Source organism: Quercus lobata, chromosome 2 (assembly GCF_001633185.2).
Source record: "Quercus lobata isolate SW786 chromosome 2, ValleyOak3.0 Primary Assembly, whole genome shotgun sequence".
Taxonomy (NCBI): domain Eukaryota; kingdom Viridiplantae; phylum Streptophyta; class Magnoliopsida; order Fagales; family Fagaceae; genus Quercus; species Quercus lobata.
Window position 1 is genome coordinate 71,419,034 of NC_044905.1, and position 21,334 is coordinate 71,440,367.

Genomic DNA, 21,334 nt, shown 5'->3' on the forward strand with positions numbered 1-21,334 from the left:
CTGAACCAAATCCTTGTTGCGCCCTTCAGGGTTGTAGGAAAGGCCCTGCACATGATCGCGTCTGCCACTCCCTGAAGGTGCATCAGGGTCTTGAATGTCTCTAAGTGATCTAGAGGGTCCTTGACTCCGTCGTAGCTATCCATACTTGGCATACGGAACTTACTTGGCAGGGGGAAGGAGTTGACGGCTGCCGTGAATGGCGAGTCAGTCCGGTTGACAAGGTCGTCGAGATCACTTGACACTCGCCCCTTGAGAGCGCTCATCATCACATCCATCTGCTCCTTCATCGCCTGCATCTCCGCGATGATGGATTGTGGAGCAGTGTCCGTCGGGGAAGGGATGCTTACGTCCCGTCGTACTGGTTTGCTCGGGGCGTTACTCCCCTGTGGTCCGTCCTGATTTCTCCTTTCGGCGCTGTTCCCCTCTTGATCCGCTCCTTGGTTATTGACCGCGGCATTCTTTTGGTTCAGCTGCTCTTGTAGGTCGTGGTTTTGCTTGGTGAGGCGCTCCACGGCTGCGGCGAGCGTCCTGACCTGTCTCTCAAGGGCCGTCGTAGGGGCTTCTTCCTGAACGTCATTCGTGGTTGCCATTGAGCGAGTGAGTACCATGTAACTCTTTTGTCTGGGAATCTAGGGAGTACTATACGTCTCTGTTTCCCACAGACGGCGCCAACTGATGACGTTGAGAATTGTCACCAATAAGTCACACCGTACTCGCGATTCAACGAACCTGCACGACAAGAACAAACGGAAGAAAAACCCTTAGAGAGCACCGGTGTGGCGCCGGCCAAAAGCCCTCCGAAGGTCAAGTCAGAATTCGTCCCTTGAGTTATTTTGAGGCGTTTGAGAGGGTCAAATCATCTTACCTTGATTTGCGTGAATATTACTCCTTTTTATAGTGGTAGAGAGTTGCTTTTCTTCTTAACCTCCAGATCTTTCCAATGTGGGACTTTGATACAATTTCCCTTATTGGATCTTAGGGCTTTTCTAGGCAAATAGAGATTTCGGATCATGGGCCCTTACCATGTCTGTGCGATGGGCCTTCAGAGCGCGTGGGCCCATCTTTACAAAGGTCCAAACAGTGCCCATCCGTCAGGCCCATTAAGATAAGCCCATCAGACTAAATTTTACTATCTTCAGTTTCTACACTCAAGACTGATGAACCTTTGGAAGCCATCTGGGAGAGTAGATATGGTCGACCTAGGCTGAGATTTTTTCCTGTTGAGGTTCTCAATTCAGGAAGACTTGGAGTTGGTGCTAAGGAAGGGTCTGTGGTTCGTTGGTGAACATTTCTTGTCAATCCGTAAGTGGGAAGCAAATTTTAAGCCTTTAGAGGCACAAGTCACCTCTGTTGCAGTGTGGGTTCGTCTTAACAAGTTACCCATCGAATATTACAACACTATTGTGCTCAAGCAAATAGGTCAAGCGCATGGTAAGGTATTAAGGATAGACACTCACACGGAAATAGAAGCAAGGGATAGATATGCTAGAATATGTATTCAGGTGGACATAGCTAAGCATCTCAGCACCACAGTGCGTGTCGAACAACACAATCATTTAGTCTCTTGTGGCCGTCTTGGGCATCAGAAGGAAATATGCCAATCCACCGTTAGACCACTGTCCTTGATGCCTGAAGATTCTTTGGTGCAAAACAACAAGGATAAGTCTGTCCATCAACTACCCTCCTCACCAACGCAATTCGAGGATCGAGGCAAGGCGAAAATCGAGTCAAATGAGACATCTTTTGGCCCCTGGATGGTTGTTACACGCAAAAGGAAAGATAGTAGGGAATCCAAGAAAAGTGGTTTCAACCCTTTCTTGGGTTTGAATAAATTTGAATAGCTAACGCCTTAAGAGCCATTAGTGCGTGACAAGGATAATAGATCCACTAGTGGGCCGCATGCAATCTCATCTAATTAAGGAAAAAGAAAAGCCCAGTCTGACCTTTTGACAAGCATGACCACCCAACCCACGCATGTGGAAGATAGCCCAAAAGTTTTCACTTACCCGGACCAAAGCTCAAGCCTAGATTCTAACCAAGCCACAGGAAAAGTCCACAAATGCCAAGCTAAGGCAAAACCTTTGGCCAATTCAGTGAAGGATAAAAAAGACTATGCACACGCAAGGGTACATCTCAATCTTCTTGTTTAGCTGAGGCAATACCAAGACCGAGCTCCATAAGTCTTGAGTGGTCATCTAACATCACTAAGTTACATTCAACCCCAAATGGAGAATTTAAATTCAGCATCCCAACACAAAATGAAGTGGGCAATAAATGTCAAGGGTTCAATAGTGGAGATACCAAGAGTGATCATCAAGGAGATAAGAGCTTGACCAACTCACTCCTTGGGTTGGTTCAATTCAAAGCTATGCAAGGCATGGAGATTGGTGTTCCCATTGACTCCAGTGAGTGCAGCACAAGGGTTTCTTCATCTGACAGAGCCAGAATGGGGAATGATGAACAATCCATGGTGGAAGTTTGTGGCACATTGTGTGACGATGATGCCGGGCAGAGGCCAGATGATGGAGTTGGTGAGGAAGACTGGATGGAATCTGATGGAGGAAGCGAAGTACCTCCTTTCCTTTGATGAGTGTCCAACCCCAAATCACTGTCTAGTCATGAATATCATTACTTGGAATTGCAGGGGTGCTTTGAAGCCCTCTTTTCAGAATCATGTGAGGGATTTGGTACATAACCATGATCCAACCATCATGATAATTATGGAAACTCGTATTGGGGGAGACAGAGCCAGAGACATCAATGATTGACTTCCTTTCAATAGTGCAATTCACATAGATACAATTGGATTTACTGGTGGTCTGTGGATTTTATGGAATTCTGATCGAGTGCATATCACTCAGTTGGTCTTGTCGAAGCAGGAAATACACGTTCTGGTGAAGGTAACTTCCTCAAATTTTGAATTTATTTGTACTGGCATTTATGCTAGTCCTAGATTTCATAAACGTTGTATTTTGTGGAATAATTTAAAAAATGTTGCTAACCTTCACAGTAAGCCTTGGGCTATTGCCGAAGATTTTAATGAAGTTCTGGTGGAAGAAGATAAGTATAGGGGAAGAATGATTAGCACTAATAGATCCCTCCTATTCAAAGAGTGTCTTGATACATGCAATATGGTGGATTTAGGTTTTAATGGTACTAGATTCACTTGGACGAATCGGAGAGATATTTTTGATCTTGTTCAGGAAAGAATTGACAGGTTTTTCGCCAACCCCAGTTGGTGCACCAATTTTCCCAATGCCAAAGTGACTCACCTTACCCACTGTTTATCTGATCACTGCATGGTCCTTTTGGAATCCAATCCTAGCAGTGGGGTTCATCTTCCTAAGCCGTTTATGTTCCATAGCTTCTGGCTGTCAGATTTGTCTTTTCCGTGCATTGTTTCTGAAGCTTGGGGTCAAGCTTTGCCTTTGCAAACAGCCATTGACAGATTTGCTAAGAAAGCCACTGATTGGAATAGGTATCACTTTGGGAATATTTTTGGCAAGAAAAAGAGAATTATGGCTTGTCTCAACGGTATTCAAAAAGCCATGGCTGACTGTCCCTCTCATTCCTTAGTGGTTCTTGAGAAGAAGCTTCACAGGGAATTATAGTGCATTTTAAACCAAGAAGAGGAGCTTTGGGTGCAGAAATCCTGCATCACTCGCCTGGTGGAGGGTGACCGAAACACGGCTTTTCACCACAATTTTGTGTTTCGGGACAGGTCTGCTTAATCAAACATACACCACGACATTGTCTTTAGAGCCTCGGAATTTCAACATTGCATTTGTAATGCCAAGCGTTTGGACAGCAAGACCGTGGTGAGAGTAAGATGGGAGAAACCTCAAGTTGGGTGGGTTCGGCTCAACACTGATGGGTCAGCAATTGGGAATCCAGGCAGAGCTGGAGGAGGCAGCATTCTTCAGGATGATCGAGGGCGATAGATAGCAGGTTTTTCCAGGAATATTGGGCTTTCAACCAGATTTATGGCAGAGTTGTGGGCTCTCTGTGATGGGCTCATTTTTTGCAATCATCTTTATTATAGTGTTGTTGATATTCAAATTGATGCTAAAATTATTGTTGGTCTGCTATCTAATCCCTCTTACTCTAATAGTTTTGCCATGCCAATCATTGATGACTGCAGGCAGTTGATTTCCCAGATTCCCCAAGTCCGGATAGGACACTGCTACTGTGAAGCAAATTCTTGTGCAGATTTCCTTGCCAAGATGGGCTCTGCACAAACTAGGTAGTTTATTTTGTTTAACGATCCGCCTGTGGATCTTGAAGAGCTTATAAGCTCGGATGCTGTTGGAATGTACCATAATAGACTGCTCTCTGAGCTCTCCCTTCCCCCTTAGTTCTCCGTTTTAATTAAGTTTCCTTTTCATCAAAAAAAAAAAAAAAAAGGCTTTTCAATGGCCAGTTCAGTACATAATGCAACTTGATTGCAAAACAAATCACCAAATAGTTGCCCAATAAGTAGCTACGTACACAAAAGTATATTATAACGGTCTTTCCTATAACCTTTTACACTATTACCATTTTTTGACCGAACATTTACGGAAGATACATTTCTTTGGTATCCTATAAGTGTGGTACTAAAGCTCTCATCTATCTGCAAGAGAAAGCAAAACCACTGTACAACTTCAAAGGTATACAAATAAAGGTTCTCTACAGGGTTTCCAATTATTTTTAAGTTGCAGAAGCAACGATGAGGTTTGCTTCATGCACAGCATCAGATTCATTATCATCTTCTGCGACCATCCAGTGTAATTTAGGTCCCTGAATCAAATATAAGTACAATAACAAACTCAAAGTCAGCCAATAATGCATTGTAGTATGTTGAGCACACAAGAACTTGAATGTCCCATCTAGTCTAAAGTCTAAACTACGATGGCAGTGAAATGCTCATACAACTAGCAAATTTCAGTGAAATGGCTAAAGCAGATGCAGGGGCAAAGCTGTCAGTGGCCCATAAAATTGTAAATGAAAGCATTCATCTCTTATTAAATAGGGAACCATGTTTATAAAATGCAAGCACTATGAAAGTGAACTTGGTATATGTTATTTCTAGAGAACCCTTGTTTCTTCAGAAAATATCACATGTGAGAATGCGGCATGCTTCACATTAGTGATAAAATCAAGATTTTATTTTTGGAAGGCCAAAGCATGAAGTCATTAACCATAACATTTTCACCCTTCCAAATGAGAAATATACCAATATTCAATACACATACATGACAATAATTACTTTGTCGTATATTTTAAAACAATCATATATTAAAATGGAACTCAACATTTTATCATCTCATTATTTGTCAAATATTCTTCTAATAAAAAAACCAATTAGTCTTGCCAAAGTTTTTATAAAAAAAAAAAAAAAAAATTTAAAAAGGGAACACACAGACAAAACAACAAAAACCGATACCGAGACAGTTAGAAGTCCAATAATTGAAAGTTGGAAACTGCTCAAGCTCAGCTTTATGTTCCATAATATGTCCAATATTATTTTAACTAAAAAACCAATTAGTATTGCCAAGTGAAAAAAATACCAAAAAAAAAAAACCCAAATGATGATTTCTACAGGACCAAAGAAACTTAATTTCGTTAATTTATTCTAAAATCTAAATTATATTAGTACTCAAAGATTGGGTCCCAAACAAAAAAGTCACAAATAGGAGAGAGAATCCATGGAGGTGAAATGATGGAGCCATGGCCCATGGAGGGAGGAGGGAGGAGGCAAGAGCCAAGAGTCTTTGCAGTAGATTCTCTCCTCGGTTGTACCACTTGAGGTCAATGGTCCACTGTGGATGAGCTAGCGAGTGGCAATAGGTGGCAGTCATGACACCTCTGGATCACTTAAGGTGTACGTTCTTTTTTTTATCAAGCTTTAGGAATTTTTATTTATTCTGGACAAGCTTTTAGGGATTTGTTAAAGAAAATAGATTTGGCAACAACAGAACTCTTTCCCGTTTAATTACAAAAAAGCAATAGAGCCCTAATGTTATACAACAAATGCTATATCATATTATGTAAAATGAAGTAACTAACTCAATACTATAGAGAATATACTTCATCAACATTATGGACTTCATTACCTTTCCCTGCCGTATTATTTTTGGAGGCATCACTGTCATGTCAACTACAGTGGACGGATCTGCCACTCTTACCCCACCATCAACAACAAAGTCAAGACCCTAAAATAGATTAAACTAATTAAGTCAGGTGCTAACTTTTATAATACTAATAATATATATATATATATATAATATGTGTATATTAAAAAAAAAGAACCTGCAATTATGCAGAAAGCTGTCATAAATTTATACATTTTCTTTTTTCTTTGCCGCCAATAAATCATACCCAAAAGCGAGGATTATATAAATGGAATGTAATGATATAACTTCCATAATGCATCCACTTTAATTTCTTTTTTCCATTTTGCATAAATATGGGGGCGAAATAATAACCTGCAAAGCAATTTTAACCTTAGAATTTAAACTAAAGCACCCACAGACAATAGACTCATACCTCTGGTCCATACATATCAGCTATTACAACCGGATCGATCAGCCACTCATTCTCCTTTGGGCACTTGACACTGGAAAAATGGGACATACATTCAGAAATAACATCATAGAGTATATGTGAAATGCAAACAGTTGGTATAATATTTTTTCCTGCTTAAGCATCAATGATTGATTGAAGAAAAAGAGTTTTCTTATCCATTTAGAGTTATCTGTATTAATAAAGAAAAAAAAGTTTAAGGCACACATCGCTTCCAACAAATGCTATCCCTTCCATTAAAAGAAATTGAATAGACAAATAAAACCAACCTCGTGGAAATTAAAGGTGCATCTGTCTTATCGAGTATTGCTTGACATATGGCATCATCAGGCATACGAACACCCACGTTTTTCCTCACTGCATATTTGGCAGCTGCAGTTCTATTCCTTATACACTGCTTAGGTAGTTCTTTACTTGCAGTTAGGATGAAAGTATACTGTTGCATAGAAGATGTGTTAGGGAATAAAATATTCACAAAAGTGAACCTAAATTGTATCCCATGCATTGTCCTATGACCCCCAAAAAATCTTCAGGCCATATAAATTCATTAATTTGAAGATTTCTTTTTGAAAATTCACCATTCTCTCTCTCTCTGACTCTATTTATCAGGGAAGAGAGAGGGGGGGGTGGGGGGGGAGTAACAGGAGGGACGCTGCAAATACTTATATCTATGTGATCTTTTGTATAGACAATAGACAGCTAGGTATACCGGTGGATGATGGGTCCATCCTTGAGCAATAGCTACAAGATAGTTGAATCAGTACCCAATGGGTACCTCAGGTTTTTCCCAGCAATAATCATGTGATCCAGAAAACATACTTACAGGCCCAGGTAAGCAATGCTTAACAGCTCGGAATATATTGGCATGCCCTTGACCATCACCACGAGGAAATCCTGTTGTATATGTATCAATGTCCCGGAAAGAGTGGCATAAGATGCTAAGAGGCTGCACTCATTATATGAAGATAAATAAAAATATGCATACACAAGAAGTTCTCAACAAGCAAAAAAGAATTGTCAAAACACAAGAATACAGATATTTTAATCAATGGCTTCAACATGTTGAGACCATGCACCTTCCAACTAGATTATAATATTCAGTATCAGCATATTTTCTCCAGTGGCTAGTTTTCTCACTTTCTAAAGCGTAATAAAGGAGTGATTTGGGTAAGTATTGTTATATTATAACTTTTTCTAACCTTTTGCTGAAGCATGAAAGTTATTCAAGGAATTGAGGAGAGTGTGAATTTGGCATGGGGAATGCTGAAATCAAGTTGAATTTGACATTCTTAATGCCAAAGTCAACGTGAATTTAGTGTTGAGAGTGTCAAAATTGCTAGCTCCCCCCCCCCCCCCCCCAACGCACACATACACTCTTCTTTTAATGTGCTGGCTCATTTCATTCTTTTTGAATGCTGAAATCAAACATTTGGAGTTTGATGGCACTGAGCTCAGAACATAATGATAATGACAAGCATAGGATCAGAAGACAAGAGCTTGCACTTAGATTAGTCTATTTGACACAAAAAAAAAATGGCATTCTGTGTGCTTATTGGGACTAGAAACTGATACTTCCATTGTTGAAAACTCTACCAGAAATCATTTTGTTTTACTGAAATTACTACTTTATGAGAGTTTGGAACTCATTGGTTGCCCAAAAAAAGGGAGAACTTTTTGTGTGCAGAGAAAATTGTATGGGAATAAAGGAATTGAAGTTTTGAGTCTTAATTTTTAACTGTTTTGGACCAGAGTTCTTGTTTCTGTTGCTAAGAAAGTTTATGCTTTCAAATATTTAAAAAAAAAAAAAAAAAAAAAAAAAAAAAACGAAAAAAAAAGAGAGATCTTGATGGTTACACTTTAAATTATTTGGATTCCAAGAAAATAACAAATCAGAATGTTTAATGATAAATCATACCAAATCCAAAAGTTGATTTTGGCATTATCATTGTGTTGGACTTCAGTGCAGTTTTTGGTATGCTTTGTCATTAACATTAAGTTAGGATCTCAGTGCCAATAAAGTCCAAAGGCTGATTTGAATTCAGCATTAAGGAAAAAAAAAAATGATCCAGCGCATTAAAAGACAATACTAGCTAGCAGTTTTGGGACTCTTAACATCAAATTCATGTACTTTGGCATCAAGAACATCAAATTCAACCTGAATATGGCACTTCCCATGCCAAATCCACTCTCTCTCCTTGATTCCCCAAATAGCTTCACTCACACTACAGAAAAAAGTTTTAAAAGTTTATAATATAACAATATTTACCCAAATCTCTCCGTTTTAAACAAGAAAAGCAGTGTCATGCCTTTGAAGCTTCTATATTCTTGATCCTGCAATGGAAAAACATATAACACTCTTGTCAACAGGAAGCAAAATATGTAGTATCTAGTGATAAAAATCTTTAAAATTAGCATAGTGTCTACCTCCGAAGACGTTCAATTGCTAATGGGCTTTTCAAATCACAAACTATAGCATACCTATAAACAAAGAAAACTTCTATACTCATCAAATAGGAATGGGAAAAAAGAGAATAATCAAATGTGAGCCAAAAAAAAGATTAGAAAGGATAGGAATATCGACATAATTCTTTTCATTGACTTCAATTAATAACTAGTTATAAATAAAAGATAAAAAAGAAAAGGGCACTAAGGAAAGGTCAAAACGAATAATTACAGAAAGGAAATATCCTTCAAAATTAAGTTGACCATACAGCCACAATTAATATTACAGCAATAAGACACATCAGAGGGTCCAGAACAAGCACAACAGCTTAGGTTATTCTAGAAACATAATCATAGCCTACCAATCATAAATATCTGTCAAATATATTAAGCAATGACACTTGATGCAGCCTTGAAATAGCTGAGGCAAAACCGAAGAAGAGAGGGGGTGGTGAGAGGACAAAGTGCAACATACAAAGTGTCTGTCGGAATGACCCCAACAGCTCCCTGTTTCAAAAGATCGACAAGCGGCTCCAATTTCCAGCTGTCTGCTCCTGATGAATCGGCTTCAACATAAAGCAAGCCACCCTCCTGAAATTTTCATTCCAATAACAACAACAACAACAACAACTAAGCCTTACTTTTTTGGGGTCAATTACAGATTCGCAATAGATTAGTTAGGGTCAGTCGCATCACATGTAAGAAAATAAATATTTCCTTCTGCCTATACATCAACTCCGAGTAACTTCCGCGGGATTTATAGCACAAAATCTTGTAAGTAACGGCCCATCTCGCAGTGCAACAATACACTTGATTCATTTTGAGAAAAAAAAAAGGGGGGGGGGGGGGGGTGGGGATGCTTCTTCAGCCCATCAGAACTTAGGGAGCAAAATATACCCCGTGAATTCAGCAGACTACCTTGCAATGCATGACATTTTAACATAAACGATACAAATTACTGCCTACAATCAACATAGCCATCGAAATGGCATACGTACAAGGTCATTTTTTAATTACAATTCTCCAATGCAAGTGTCAATAGAACATATGTCTCCCATTCAATTCCCAATATTATATATATATATAACTGAAAATCACATAAATCTATTTCTCAATATGCTTTTCATTGAACCCATAGATGTCCAAACTTATGAATTAAGTGATCGTAACGCCTAGTTTTTTTAATTAATTGGCAAAAATATGATACACAAAAATTCTGTTGAGAGTTATGTCAGTTAAGGCAATGCAAACAAATGGATATTAGAGCAACGGATTCAACTAATTCAGCTATTATGAACAAAACCATAACAACTGCATAGAACGGAATCGCACCATTTTCTAGGCAACCAAACAAAGTCTTTACAAGGAGAGAGAGAGAGAGAGAGAGAGAGAGAGAGACCTTGGTGAAGCGAGGAGTAGAGTATTTGAGACGCTTAGGGCTGCGCTTAACGGCCATGGCTAAGACTACTAGTCGTTGGGGTTGGGGAAACGCCATTAACGTACGGACACGTGGCGGACGCGGGAAATGTATAGAAAGCGATAACGAATCGTGTCCGTACAGTTTCGCTTGCCAATTAGACATTTTTCGTTTCGGTTTTTGTTGCTTTTAGCTTTGGCTCCACTGCTCTTAATAAAACTCTCTGAGGCGCTCTCGTATTTGGACTCAGACAGAAGAGACAGCTTGGAGTTCAGACTGAAGAGGAGAGAAACTTCGAGTCTCATTAAAAGAAACGACGGCGTTTCCAATTATCGTTCTTGCCATACAAATGTCGTGTATTAGATAAGACAATATCTCCATCCTAAATATGGAAATTTTTTTTTTTTTTTTTTTTAGAGAAGAAATTTCCATCCTAAATATGAAATTAGTAAATGAAAAAAAAAAAAAAAAAGTTAAAATATTGTTTTCGACTCTCCGTCCTTGAAGTTTACACTAAATTTTGAGGAATTCCTTCTTTTTTTTTTTTCTTAAACTATAATTTTTTTAAGGCATGAGCCCCCATACACCAAAAAATAGTTAATATATTGACTTGGTGATAAAGAACGATTATTATAAAGTAGACTTTATATATTAAATTCCTATCACATCATATTATATATATATATATATATATATAGAATGTTTTAAGGACAACATTTGACTTCAAACATGTTTCAAACTATCTTCCTCCAATTTATTATATTACTACTAGAGAAACCATTAATGCATAATTTTGGTTATATAAATTTTTTTTAATGAATTATGTGACTTATTTAAATAATACAAAAATAGTTTAAAAAATTTTAATGGGTTCAAAAATTAGCATAACTTTGTCCATACAATATTATCACTTCAATTATACCATACAACATTTATATATATATATATATATATAATTCAAAATTTACAATAAGAGATGGGGAATTTGAAATTTGGATGTCTTCATTGCAAATACTTTGAAGTGTCAATTGGTTAAGTTATAAGGCTCTTAGCATGACATGTTGACTTTTAATTACATTCTAAAAATAGAAATGACAGATAAATTATTAATCTAAATCCTAAAATCTAAGCTTGAAGGCTATGTCACAATATTGGAAGTTGTAAGGTATTCATCTAGCCCGACCTTAAAATTGACCTTTTAAAGGTTCATTTGGTTGGAAGTGAAATAGGGAGAATAGAAAAATGGGAGAGAGAAAAGTGGAAAGAAAATTAATTTGATGAGTATTTGGTTGTAGGAAATGAGACTGTAGTGGTGAAGCCAGATTATTTTCTTAAGGGGGGCCAAAATATAGATAATTTTTATAAAAAATAAAAATAAAAATAAAAAAATTCATAGAAATTGCAAGGAGGGGGAAGGATTTATTCAAAATCCAAGGGGAGGCCATGGCCCCCTTTGCCCCCCTCCCTCCGCCAATGACGTGCCTTCTGGTGGCCATTCAAAGGAAGTTGAGGTAAGTGCCATTGCATGCAAAAGAAGTCATCGCTTTCTTTATTATATATTGCCATTTGCACCAAAAACTGCTTCTTAACCTAAAAACTTTTGGTTTCTTCTTTCTTCACACAACCAACCACCAGGAAAATGTCATTTTGCACTGAAACATTTTCCCTCCAGTGAAACAAACCAAGAAAAAATGGCTTAGTTACAGTTGTAGTATCACAATACAAACATAAATTGCATCCAGAAAACAGCTGCCATTGGGAGAAAAATCCATATTTCATATAGAAAACATTACTAGGGTGAAAAAAAATAACTAATGGACGATGAATCAGATGTGATGCTCAATTTTCTACATAATCAGCTTGAAACTCATGATAAATGTTCAATCTCTGCCTGAGACAACCAAATGCCTAACTCATCTTGGTGGAGGTGGAGGTGGAGGTGGAGGTGGAGGTAACTGGGATTTTGCAAATCCCACCCATGCAACAATTCCAACAGCAAGAATTATCCATCCAAATATGTCATACTTGAGATCACTGCTCTTCTTTTTCTTTAAAGTTGTCTGCAATAGAAGGGAAAAAGATAAGTCAAAATTACAATGTGTCAACTGATCAAGAATATTAACAATAATGCAAAGTATTGGAAATCAACACATTACAGAAATCTAAAACCGGATATGCAGAATTGACTGTCAAAAGGGGTACAACCCTATTATGAACTGAGCAACCTACTCTGCACTGCACTCTAACAAACACATAATGTAAGCATTCAAGGAGCATCCCAAACAAACACACTGATTAAGGATCCTGATAATTATGAGTGCAAGAAGCATGCTTGTCAGACAAGGGGTTGCATTTGGTTGGCAACTGGTCTTCATTCACCAAACCATCCCATATAGATCCCAATATATAGTTTAAATCTTAAATAAAAAAAAGATATGTTAAAACAGTATCCTCATAAAAAAGCTTCGTACTTACAATAACTAAAGGCATACAGCATGGATACAGAATATATAGCATAGAGTCATAGACAGTTTCTACTGTAACAATTACACACAAAATTTGTGAGTGTGGTATGTAACTCTCTTGACAGGAAGTGCCAGTATGCCTGTGCCTACCTGTATGTCAGACGCTTGATCCTCGAAATGGGTGGTTGCATATAGTGGTACCCAAGGGCAGAACCAGAAATTTTTGTTTGGGGGGGGCCAAGACTAAACTACGGCCTTGTTTGGTTTAAAAAAATGGTCACTCATCACTCAATTTTCATCACCCATCACTCATCACTCAGTTTTCATCACTCATCACTTATTACTTATCAATCATTACTTAAAACACCCCACCCTGTTTGGCACCATCACTCACTTGTCATCACTTAATATTTTTCAATTATTTGTGGGCCCCATACTTGTACCTTGTGTAGCTTTTACTTTTTTTTCTTTTTTCTTTTTTTCCTTCAACCCCCAGTAGCTAAATTCACCGATCCCAGAGAGGAAAAAAAATAATTAAAAAAAAAAACCAAACTCACTAAACCCAGGAAAAAAAAAAAAGGAGGATGAACTAAAGACCGAAAGTGAAAAAAAAAAAAAGAGAGAAAGAGACGAAGAACTGAAGAAAGAAGTGAAGAAAAAAAAAAAAAAAAAAAAAAAACTGAGACCGAAAAAAAAAAAAAAAGAGACGAAGAATGAAGAAAGAATCAGTGAAGAGAAAAAAAAAAAAAAAAAAAAAAACCGAAGTGAAAAAAAAAAAAAAAAAAAAAAAAGAAGACCGAATAGTGAAAAGAGAACTGAAGAAGAATCAGTGAAGAGAAAAAAAAAAAAAGAAGACCGAATAGTGAAAAGAAGAACTGAAGAAAGAATCAGTGAAGAGAAAAAAAAAGAACGGAAGACCAACCAGTGAAAAAAAAAAAAAAAAAAAAAAAAGAGTCAAAGGTCAAAAGTTACGGCTGTGGGTCCCTCCATGTGTGTATAATTACAAAAATGCCATTGAGTTATGAGTTATGAAAATTGAAAACAGCTAAAATGTGTTTTCAGTTTTCATAACTCATAACTCAAAAATCAGAGAATTGAGTAATGGAAACTGAGTCACGGATCATGAGTGATGGTGTCCAAACAAAAAAATTTCCGTGGGTCCCACAAATTTTGGATGATGAGTGATGAAAACAAAATCATATCACTCAAAACTCACTCATCCAAACAACACCCTATTTTGAATCACCATTCAAGTAAAAACTCAAAGCACTATGAGAGCGTTATATCTTTCTAAATCCTTCTGAGTATACAAAAATTTTCTAGTTTGCAATACACATGTATAAAAAATATTCAAAAAAAGAGACTCGGCATCTTGACCTTAAAGTGGCAATGTGGCATTATGCTACAAGAGTAAAACATTTGGCATCAAATTTAACTCCTCTTTAAATAATCCAATGACTAAACATACCAATATAACAAGAAAATGTATTCATCAACGGATAATCAATTGGCTTAATAAATGAAAAAGAAAAAAACCAAAATCATAAGCTACAAGATAAATAAATAGAAATTGAACTGAAATATAAATAAAAACAATAAGAAAACTTTGTACCTCTCAAGATTTAAAATTATTTTCCCTTAACTTCAAGTAAGAAAACTTTTTATTAAAAGAAAAGGTAATTGAATAAGAATGTGACTATGAGACTACTAAATGAATGGAAGTCAATGAAGAGTGAGACTAGAAAAATTGCAACAAGATGAGACTTTTTTAGAATTGAGTGGTTCATGGCTAAAAAGTAAAGTACTTGGAAATGGAAATTATCAATTTGAGGCTCGAGAGGGACACGGACAGGTGGGGCCATGCCCTTCTTTTTTTGGTTGTGGGGGGGGAGTCACATTTTTACCTAGAGTTTACCTACAATAAACTTTTTTGTAGGGACCATGGCCCCCCTGTTATACACACAGTTCCACGCCTGGTGGTACCTGCACTTATGCCAACCAAACAAACCCATGGGCATGAAGGAGGCATATCATGGCCTGATCAAGGTGTTTTGGGCAGCACCAGGCCGTGCTGCCTCTCATTGTAGTGCATGCATACTTGTGTTGGCTAACGTTGGCAGCGTGATGTTGCCCCTGTGATTGTGTTAGAACCATGGTCTTGGCCTGGGAGGTCGCAGGCTATGTGTGTTGTGGACTACATGTGCAGTGTGTGTTGTGGTAGCCTTGTATGGGCTTGACCATGGACAAGTTGATGAGAATTCAGTGGGCTACTTGGGTGCGAGACAAGATTGGACAGCCTGTGTTGTATGTTGGTTCATGTGGTAAAAACAAGTTTGGGTTGTGGCTTGCTTGAAAATGCACGACTGGGTTGAATATGGGTGGTGATGATGTAATGTGCTGTGTGGCTGAATTTGGGAGATGACATTGACATTGGCCAAGCCCTCCACTTGGTGTGCATGGACCAAGACTGAGTATCAGGCAATTAACTTGGGCTGTCAGGTTGGTTTGCATGGCCTGTGGTGAGCTGAAACATGTACACAGGTAGCAAACGTGTTAAACAGGTGGCAGCAACATGGTAGAGAGATTAACAAGAAGTTGCATGTCAAAAACAACCTTGTTGATGCGCTAGCAACGTGAAAAGGCTCTAAAGAAAGCAAGCAGTTGTATTACTGCCTCAAATTTGTGCAGCAAATCTACAGGGGGAAACAGAGTATGCTGTGACAGTTTTCCCACTCGATCTTCGAAGCCGCTGAGGGGGAAAACAGCATGTGCTATGTAGGAAAGCAGTGTATTATGTGTGTTTGTATGAGCTTGTAAGCCTCGGTGGCTGAATTGGACTAAGACATATATCAAGGCAGTGTTTTGCGTAAGTGAACCTCAGTATCATTTAAATGTTGTGCTAAAATAATAATGGTTACAAGTTTTCTGCTATAATTTCTGTGTTGTGCATTTCAAGAGCCTTGTAGCTCAACTAGTTGGACCTCAACGAAGACATCCAAGGTTCAAATTCCCCCTCCCCCGTTGTAACAATCAAATTATCATAAAATAATTTGTGTTGTGCATGTTTTGATACACAAAAAGTTTCCAGGTTTTTTGGGTTCAAGTTATAGCCCAGTTGTATTGGCACCATTTATGGTGATTGATGTCTAGGATTCAAACCTTACCTCCCCTGTCCCCCACTATTTATCTAGCAAAAAAATATTTGTTTCTAGGTTTCCTTGTATTGGTGTTCGGTTGTTTGTTGAGACTAAGTAGGGTTTATTTAATGCCATCACAAGGCAGAAAATATGGATGAAAATCTGTCCTGTGACACTATACAAGCCTGTGGATGGCACTGAGAAATTTAAAAGTGATGTTGGTCTAGCTTATAAACTAATATTCCAATGGATGGCACTGAAGCTTAACCACTGGAAGACAAACTGCAATGCCCTGTAATTTATTTATCTGTCAGCAGCAGAGAATCAAGTAACAAATGATGTCCATATACAATCCATTCACTTTAATTAAATCAACAATATTCCAAGAGCAGGACTATTAATCTAAATTCTTATTATCATTATGTAAAACAGAACTAAGACAAGAAGAACAACAAAACCACAACAAAGTGAACAGAGAAACAGCAAATGTAAGAGAAGTTTAACTTTTAGGATCTCACCTTTGAACCTGATGAAGTAGAAGGTCCTGCTGACCCCATTGCTTGTTGTGCTAAACCATGGGCATGGATTTCCTTGTGCAATTCAGGGGCCTAAGAGTAGAGTAATTCAAATTTTTAATAATGGATTAAAAATTGACATCAAAACAAGTATACCATGGATATGTGAGACCAAGTGCATTCTATAAATGATAAATTAAAGGAAAAATATAAGCAGCCAACATTTTGAAGAATTCACTTCAACAAAGAAGGCATATCAGTCAAAAAAGTTCACCACACTGAATCTTTCTTGTGACTTAATAGATGTTCCTTTAGACCTTCCCCCCCCCCCCCCCAAAAGCAGTTGGGAGAGATTAAGGTACCGGTGTACCGTTTCAGGATTATGCACCATATATATATATATATATATATAAAAACTCTAAAAAGCCCATGAATAATAAAACTAATAAACTTGCCCAACCATTCAAATCCATGATGACCCAAAAATAAGGCCCACAAAGTTAATTTCATCAATGGTTTTTAAAATCTATCTTTTTATTTCTTTTATCTCTAGCCTGTCAAACTCTTGTTCTAGACTATTCTATTTCTTCATTTCTTTTCATTTCATATCATCACTTTTTTAAGTTTTAAACATGTCAGCTTGAGCTTATCTTGTCTTCTCTCTTATCTGTAACCAAATCCCCAAGTCCCAACCCCATATTTAAAACATCTCTTTCTTTTCTATTCCGGTTAGTTTTGCTTTTTCATAGAATGTCTCAGCTTCTTTTTCTCTCGTTTGATCTTTGGTCCAACTCTAAAAATGTCCAGTGCAGTTTCTCTTCCAGAAAAGCTAGACTCAGTTTCTCTTCAAATGACGATATAGAAAGATTTTAAGATGTACTCAGTTTCTCTTCAATTCCAGTCTAGAACAGGATTTTCGGCCGGAAAAACGGAATTTCAGGCAGCACAGCTGAACAGTCTGGCACAGGCTAGAATTTGAGGCGAAATGAAATTTGGGGGGAGGGGGGTGGGTGGTGGTTAGCTGCACCAGTCCAAGCACCAGAACGCAAAATTCCGCCCCTTCCGGCTGGAACAAAGAGGAATTCAAAACCTTGGGAGGGATTCCTTTTGCATACTCACTGTATAACTGGGTTGCATCCCGACACTTTCTTCATAGAAAAATTATAACTCATAAAAAATGCTCATATTTGGGAATATTCATATGAGACCTAAGAAATCTAAAAGGGTAAAATGCCCACCATCGAATGGTTAATTTTTTGTCTAGCGAAACACTCAAACATTAAGAAGCCTAGATAGCTCATCAAGGTTATGAAACAAGATGCACGGACAGGATAAAGCTACATCCTTCCTCTTATGCCTACAACATGCACCTAGAGGATTGTTGCCAAGCAACAATACAGTTTTCTAGCTTTTTCTTTTTATTAAAAAGAAGGGACTCAAAGCAAGAAGTACTATAAAAAATTACAAAATAGTTCAACTTGTACTCCTATGAGCATGCACTCCCTCAATGATATTTGTAAGCTCACTGAAAGTGCATGAGGATGAGCTAATCCAAAACATTAACCAAATCTGAGGTTCTACATCAGCAGGCACAAACTACTTCCTTTATTTTCATCCCATCCAACAAACCTACAGGGCCAAATCATTTACACTAAAGATGGGAGACAGGTGCCTATGGGTTGGTTTCAGGGAAGAAAGGAAATTCCACTAGGTGAAAGAAACACAATTTATTCTGCAATTTAATTGGGAGGGCATTTGAAGGCTCAGAATCTACAACCAAGATCTTTTAGAGAAAATGGTTTTGGCATTATGCCACAAAAAGAAATTCTATGAAGAGAAGGGTTATGGGGGCTTAATATGGGGAAGTGGAGGGACAAGAACCACAGATTTAATGCGAAATCCTTCTATGGGGCTTTTCAAAAAGACCATAGAGTGGAATTTCCTTGGTGAGCCATTAGGAGACTAAAGTTCCAAGGAAGGATGTCATTCTTACCATGGATAATCTTCAAAAGCAAGAGATCATCATTGTAGATTCGCATTGTATGTGCAAAATGGATGGGGATACTATTAACTTCTCCTAAATTCTGCTATAGATAGGGACCTTTGGTCTATTGTTCTCTCTTTATTTGATGCCTCTTGGGTCATGCATTATTCGGTGAAAGATCTTCTGGCTTGTTTGACAGGTGGCTTCAAGGGCCATCAAAGTTCTGTCATGTGGAATGCTATTCCTTTATGTCATATGTGGTGCATTTGGAAGAAACATAATTCAAGGTCATTATTGAACATATTGAAACTGATGTAGGAATCGTGGGAAGCCTAGGTTGTCCTGAATCAGAAACCCTATTGCTTCAACTAAAGTTCCTCTTTCCTAGATCGTTGTTTGATTGGCTAAAAATCATTATTGATTTTAATTGTTCTTCTCTTTTGGAGTTCCTTGATCTTTGTAATTTTAGGGTTTAATTTGTTGCATGGATCTTGCATACTCCCCATGTACTTGCGCTTTGCCCTTTTTCTTTAAACAAAATTGTTATTACTTCTTAAAAATAAAAATTTTAAAAAAAAGTTTTTAACTGTTAACGTGTATAGTGTTGTGGGCTTTAGGCCTAGTTAGATTACTTGCATAGAACACATTCTTGTACTACACTCTTACTTGTATTGCACACATATGTCTCCTATATAAAGGCACTCATGTATATTTTTTTATGAGGAATACAATACGACAGATTTCAGTATTTCTAACATTAACATTTCATTCAAGCATTATAAATCACCATTCATTCTTTTTTAAGACTTAAAGCATGTGTTCCATCTCCAATAGTGCAACCTCTCGCAGCTGAAAAACTATAAAAACCACACTAAGGTAAAAGTCATGAACACATAACCGTGTGCCTCATACTTCATTAGCTACTGTTGCGGGTATCCATCTAAAAGCAAGAGAAATTAAGAAATCCAAGAAATGAAATCTCTACTAATGCAACAAACAATGGCATCTCATTTTTCACCTGGACATGCTAAGAAAAGCAATGATTTCTAACAAACCAATCTGAACAGGTCAGATTTAAGATAAATAGTTTCTTTCTGGAACACTTACATGATAGTATACAACATAATGCATACGGACATTTCCCAGAATAAGAAATAGTATATTACCTTTGCAGCGACTTCCAAGGACTTGCGATAAAGATCATTCCCCGGATCCTACCAAAAGGCAGAACTACACTGTTAATAAATCTACAACAGCACGGCATTTACAAACATAATACACAAGCATATGCTTAATTTCCTGTGAGATTTTGCAAAAAATACCTCGTCAAGAGCTTGCTGAAAGTAGATAGCTGACTTGTCAAAATACTCCCTTGCCTCATCCAGGTCCGGAGTCATAAAAGCTTGAGAAGTATGAGCATTTCCCAGGCACCATAGAGTATCATGCTTCTTGGGATTAACCAACAATGCCTCCTCAAGCTTTGAAATTGCCTCTATAAGTCAAAAAACACATCAACCCCTAATCATAAATTTTGAACCCAGCTGTGAAATAATTCTGAACCTTGATACCCATCACAAAAATTAATCAAAACAAACCCAATAACCCATAGTGGACTGGAATGTAATAGAAGCAAAGAATTATGCTGACAATAAATTTATAGTGTCATTCCAATATTAACTGCAACAAAACACTACTACATGGGTTGCCTTCAAGTCTAACTCATTTAATGAAGAATCCAAAACCATATATAAACCATCAAACCTATAGGTCCCAAAAATCTTATGTGAAACTACAGTTTGGTAAACCAGTAAAATTCAAAACAAAGTTATTAAGAAGAAAATAAATCTGAAGCACCTTGAATCATCTTTTTTGACTCAGCCATGTTCTGAAACTGAGACAACTCTAATAGCGCTCCTCCCCACCTTGTCAAGTTCTGCATAATCAACCAAATTACAATAAGCAATCAAAAAAAAAAAAAAGACTATTCCATCTATTTCCCACAGTTTCCCAGGAACCAAACAGACTATTCAGAAAAAAAAAAAAAAAAAAAAACCGAACATCGGCATCGAGAGGGTCCTTAGCGTAGGTAGCCTCGGCGGTCTTACGGGCGTGCTCGAAGAAAAAGATTCGATCGAGATCACCTTGCTGCATATCCATGGCAGCAAGCAAAGTTTTTTTTTTTTTTTTTTAGGGTTTTGGGAATTTGGGGCAGAGAGAGAAGAGAAACTGCCAGTAAGATTTTGCACTGTGGGGGGGGGGGGGGGGGTGCTCTTTTGATTTTGAATACAACAAGAAAGAGAGAAACCGAAATGGGCACGACCGCCACGAATCGGTTTCCGGAAGCCGGTTTCTTGGTCCGTACTCTGCCGTTGGATTTGGGAATATCACACTAGATTGACGGTCCAGATTTTTTATAGAAACTTTTTTTCTGCTTAGACTGTTTGTTTCGAGTGAAAAGGAAATTTGGAAAATATTTTACACTCTTGTTCGAATTTATTGCACTCCCTTTAGGCTCTAACTTTTGTTCAATTTTGATTTTGCTTCGTATTAATAAAAAAATTTTGATTTTGCTTCTAATTATTTGAATTTGAAATGACTAATGATAATTTGAATTTGAGATATTGGAGATAATGTAATTATGTTCTAAAATATTAAATATTAAATGTTCGTAATTATATTGATATCCCTTTCTCGTTTATAAAAATAATAAATAAATAAAATCCTATCATTTATAAACGATGTTTCTTACAATTTTACATTTATTTTTGTGTTCTAATTAAAAAAATTAATGTTTATACTATTTTTTTTTT

General features: G+C 37.4%; 2 protein-coding genes across 2 annotated transcripts; both read right to left on the reverse strand.

Moving 5' to 3' along the window:
• Positions 1–4,420: 4,420 nt before the first annotated feature.
• Positions 4,421–10,735, reverse strand: LOC115976438 (uncharacterized protein YciO). The gene is made up of 9 exons (XM_031097711.1): positions 10,406–10,735; positions 9,482–9,597; positions 8,989–9,042; positions 8,871–8,895; positions 7,388–7,510; positions 6,834–7,000; positions 6,529–6,598; positions 6,096–6,194; positions 4,421–4,779 (listed from the first exon to the last, which is right to left on the reverse strand). Exons 1-9 carry the CDS (start codon positions 10,586–10,588, stop codon positions 4,690–4,692), a joined length of 927 nt encoding a protein of 308 aa, XP_030953571.1. The 5' UTR covers positions 10,589–10,735; the 3' UTR covers positions 4,421–4,689.
• Positions 10,736–11,949: 1,214 nt separating this feature from the next.
• On the reverse strand, positions 11,950–20,910 carry LOC115976439 (mitochondrial import receptor subunit TOM20-like). The gene is made up of 6 exons (XM_031097712.1): positions 20,583–20,910; positions 20,379–20,457; positions 19,847–20,016; positions 19,691–19,738; positions 16,544–16,633; positions 11,950–12,483 (listed from the first exon to the last, which is right to left on the reverse strand). The coding sequence occupies exons 1-6, from the start codon at positions 20,679–20,681 to the stop codon at positions 12,337–12,339; spliced, it is 633 nt and encodes a 210-aa protein (XP_030953572.1). The 5' UTR covers positions 20,682–20,910; the 3' UTR covers positions 11,950–12,336.
• Between the last annotated feature and the right edge of the window lie 424 nt (positions 20,911–21,334).

What these genes read in the sequence shown, in the direction of transcription:
- LOC115976439 (XM_031097712.1), bottom strand. Translation starts at nt 20,681, where the DNA reads ATGGATATGCAGCAAGGTGATCTCGATCGAATCTTTTTCTTCGAGCAC. An exon ending in AGGACCCTCTCGATGCCGAT is followed by an intron (nt 20,458 to 20,582) that starts GTTCGGTTTTTT and finishes TTGATTATGCAG; the next exon opens with AACTTGACAAGGTGGGGAGG. An exon ending in TTCAGCAAGCTCTTGACGAG is followed by an intron (nt 19,739 to 19,846) that starts GTATTTTTTGCA and finishes GCCTTTTGGTAG; the next exon opens with GATCCGGGGAATGATCTTTA.
- LOC115976438 (XM_031097711.1), bottom strand. Translation starts at nt 10,588, where the DNA reads ATGTCTAATTGGCAAGCGAAACTGTACGGACACGATTCGTTATCGCTT. An exon ending in AGAATATAGAAGCTTCAAAG is followed by an intron (nt 7,511 to 8,870) that starts GCATGACACTGC and finishes TAATGAGTGCAG; the next exon opens with CCTCTTAGCATCTTATGCCA. An exon ending in CTGATATGTATGGACCAGAG is followed by an intron (nt 6,195 to 6,528) that starts GTATGAGTCTAT and finishes AATCTATTTTAG; the next exon opens with GGTCTTGACTTTGTTGTTGA.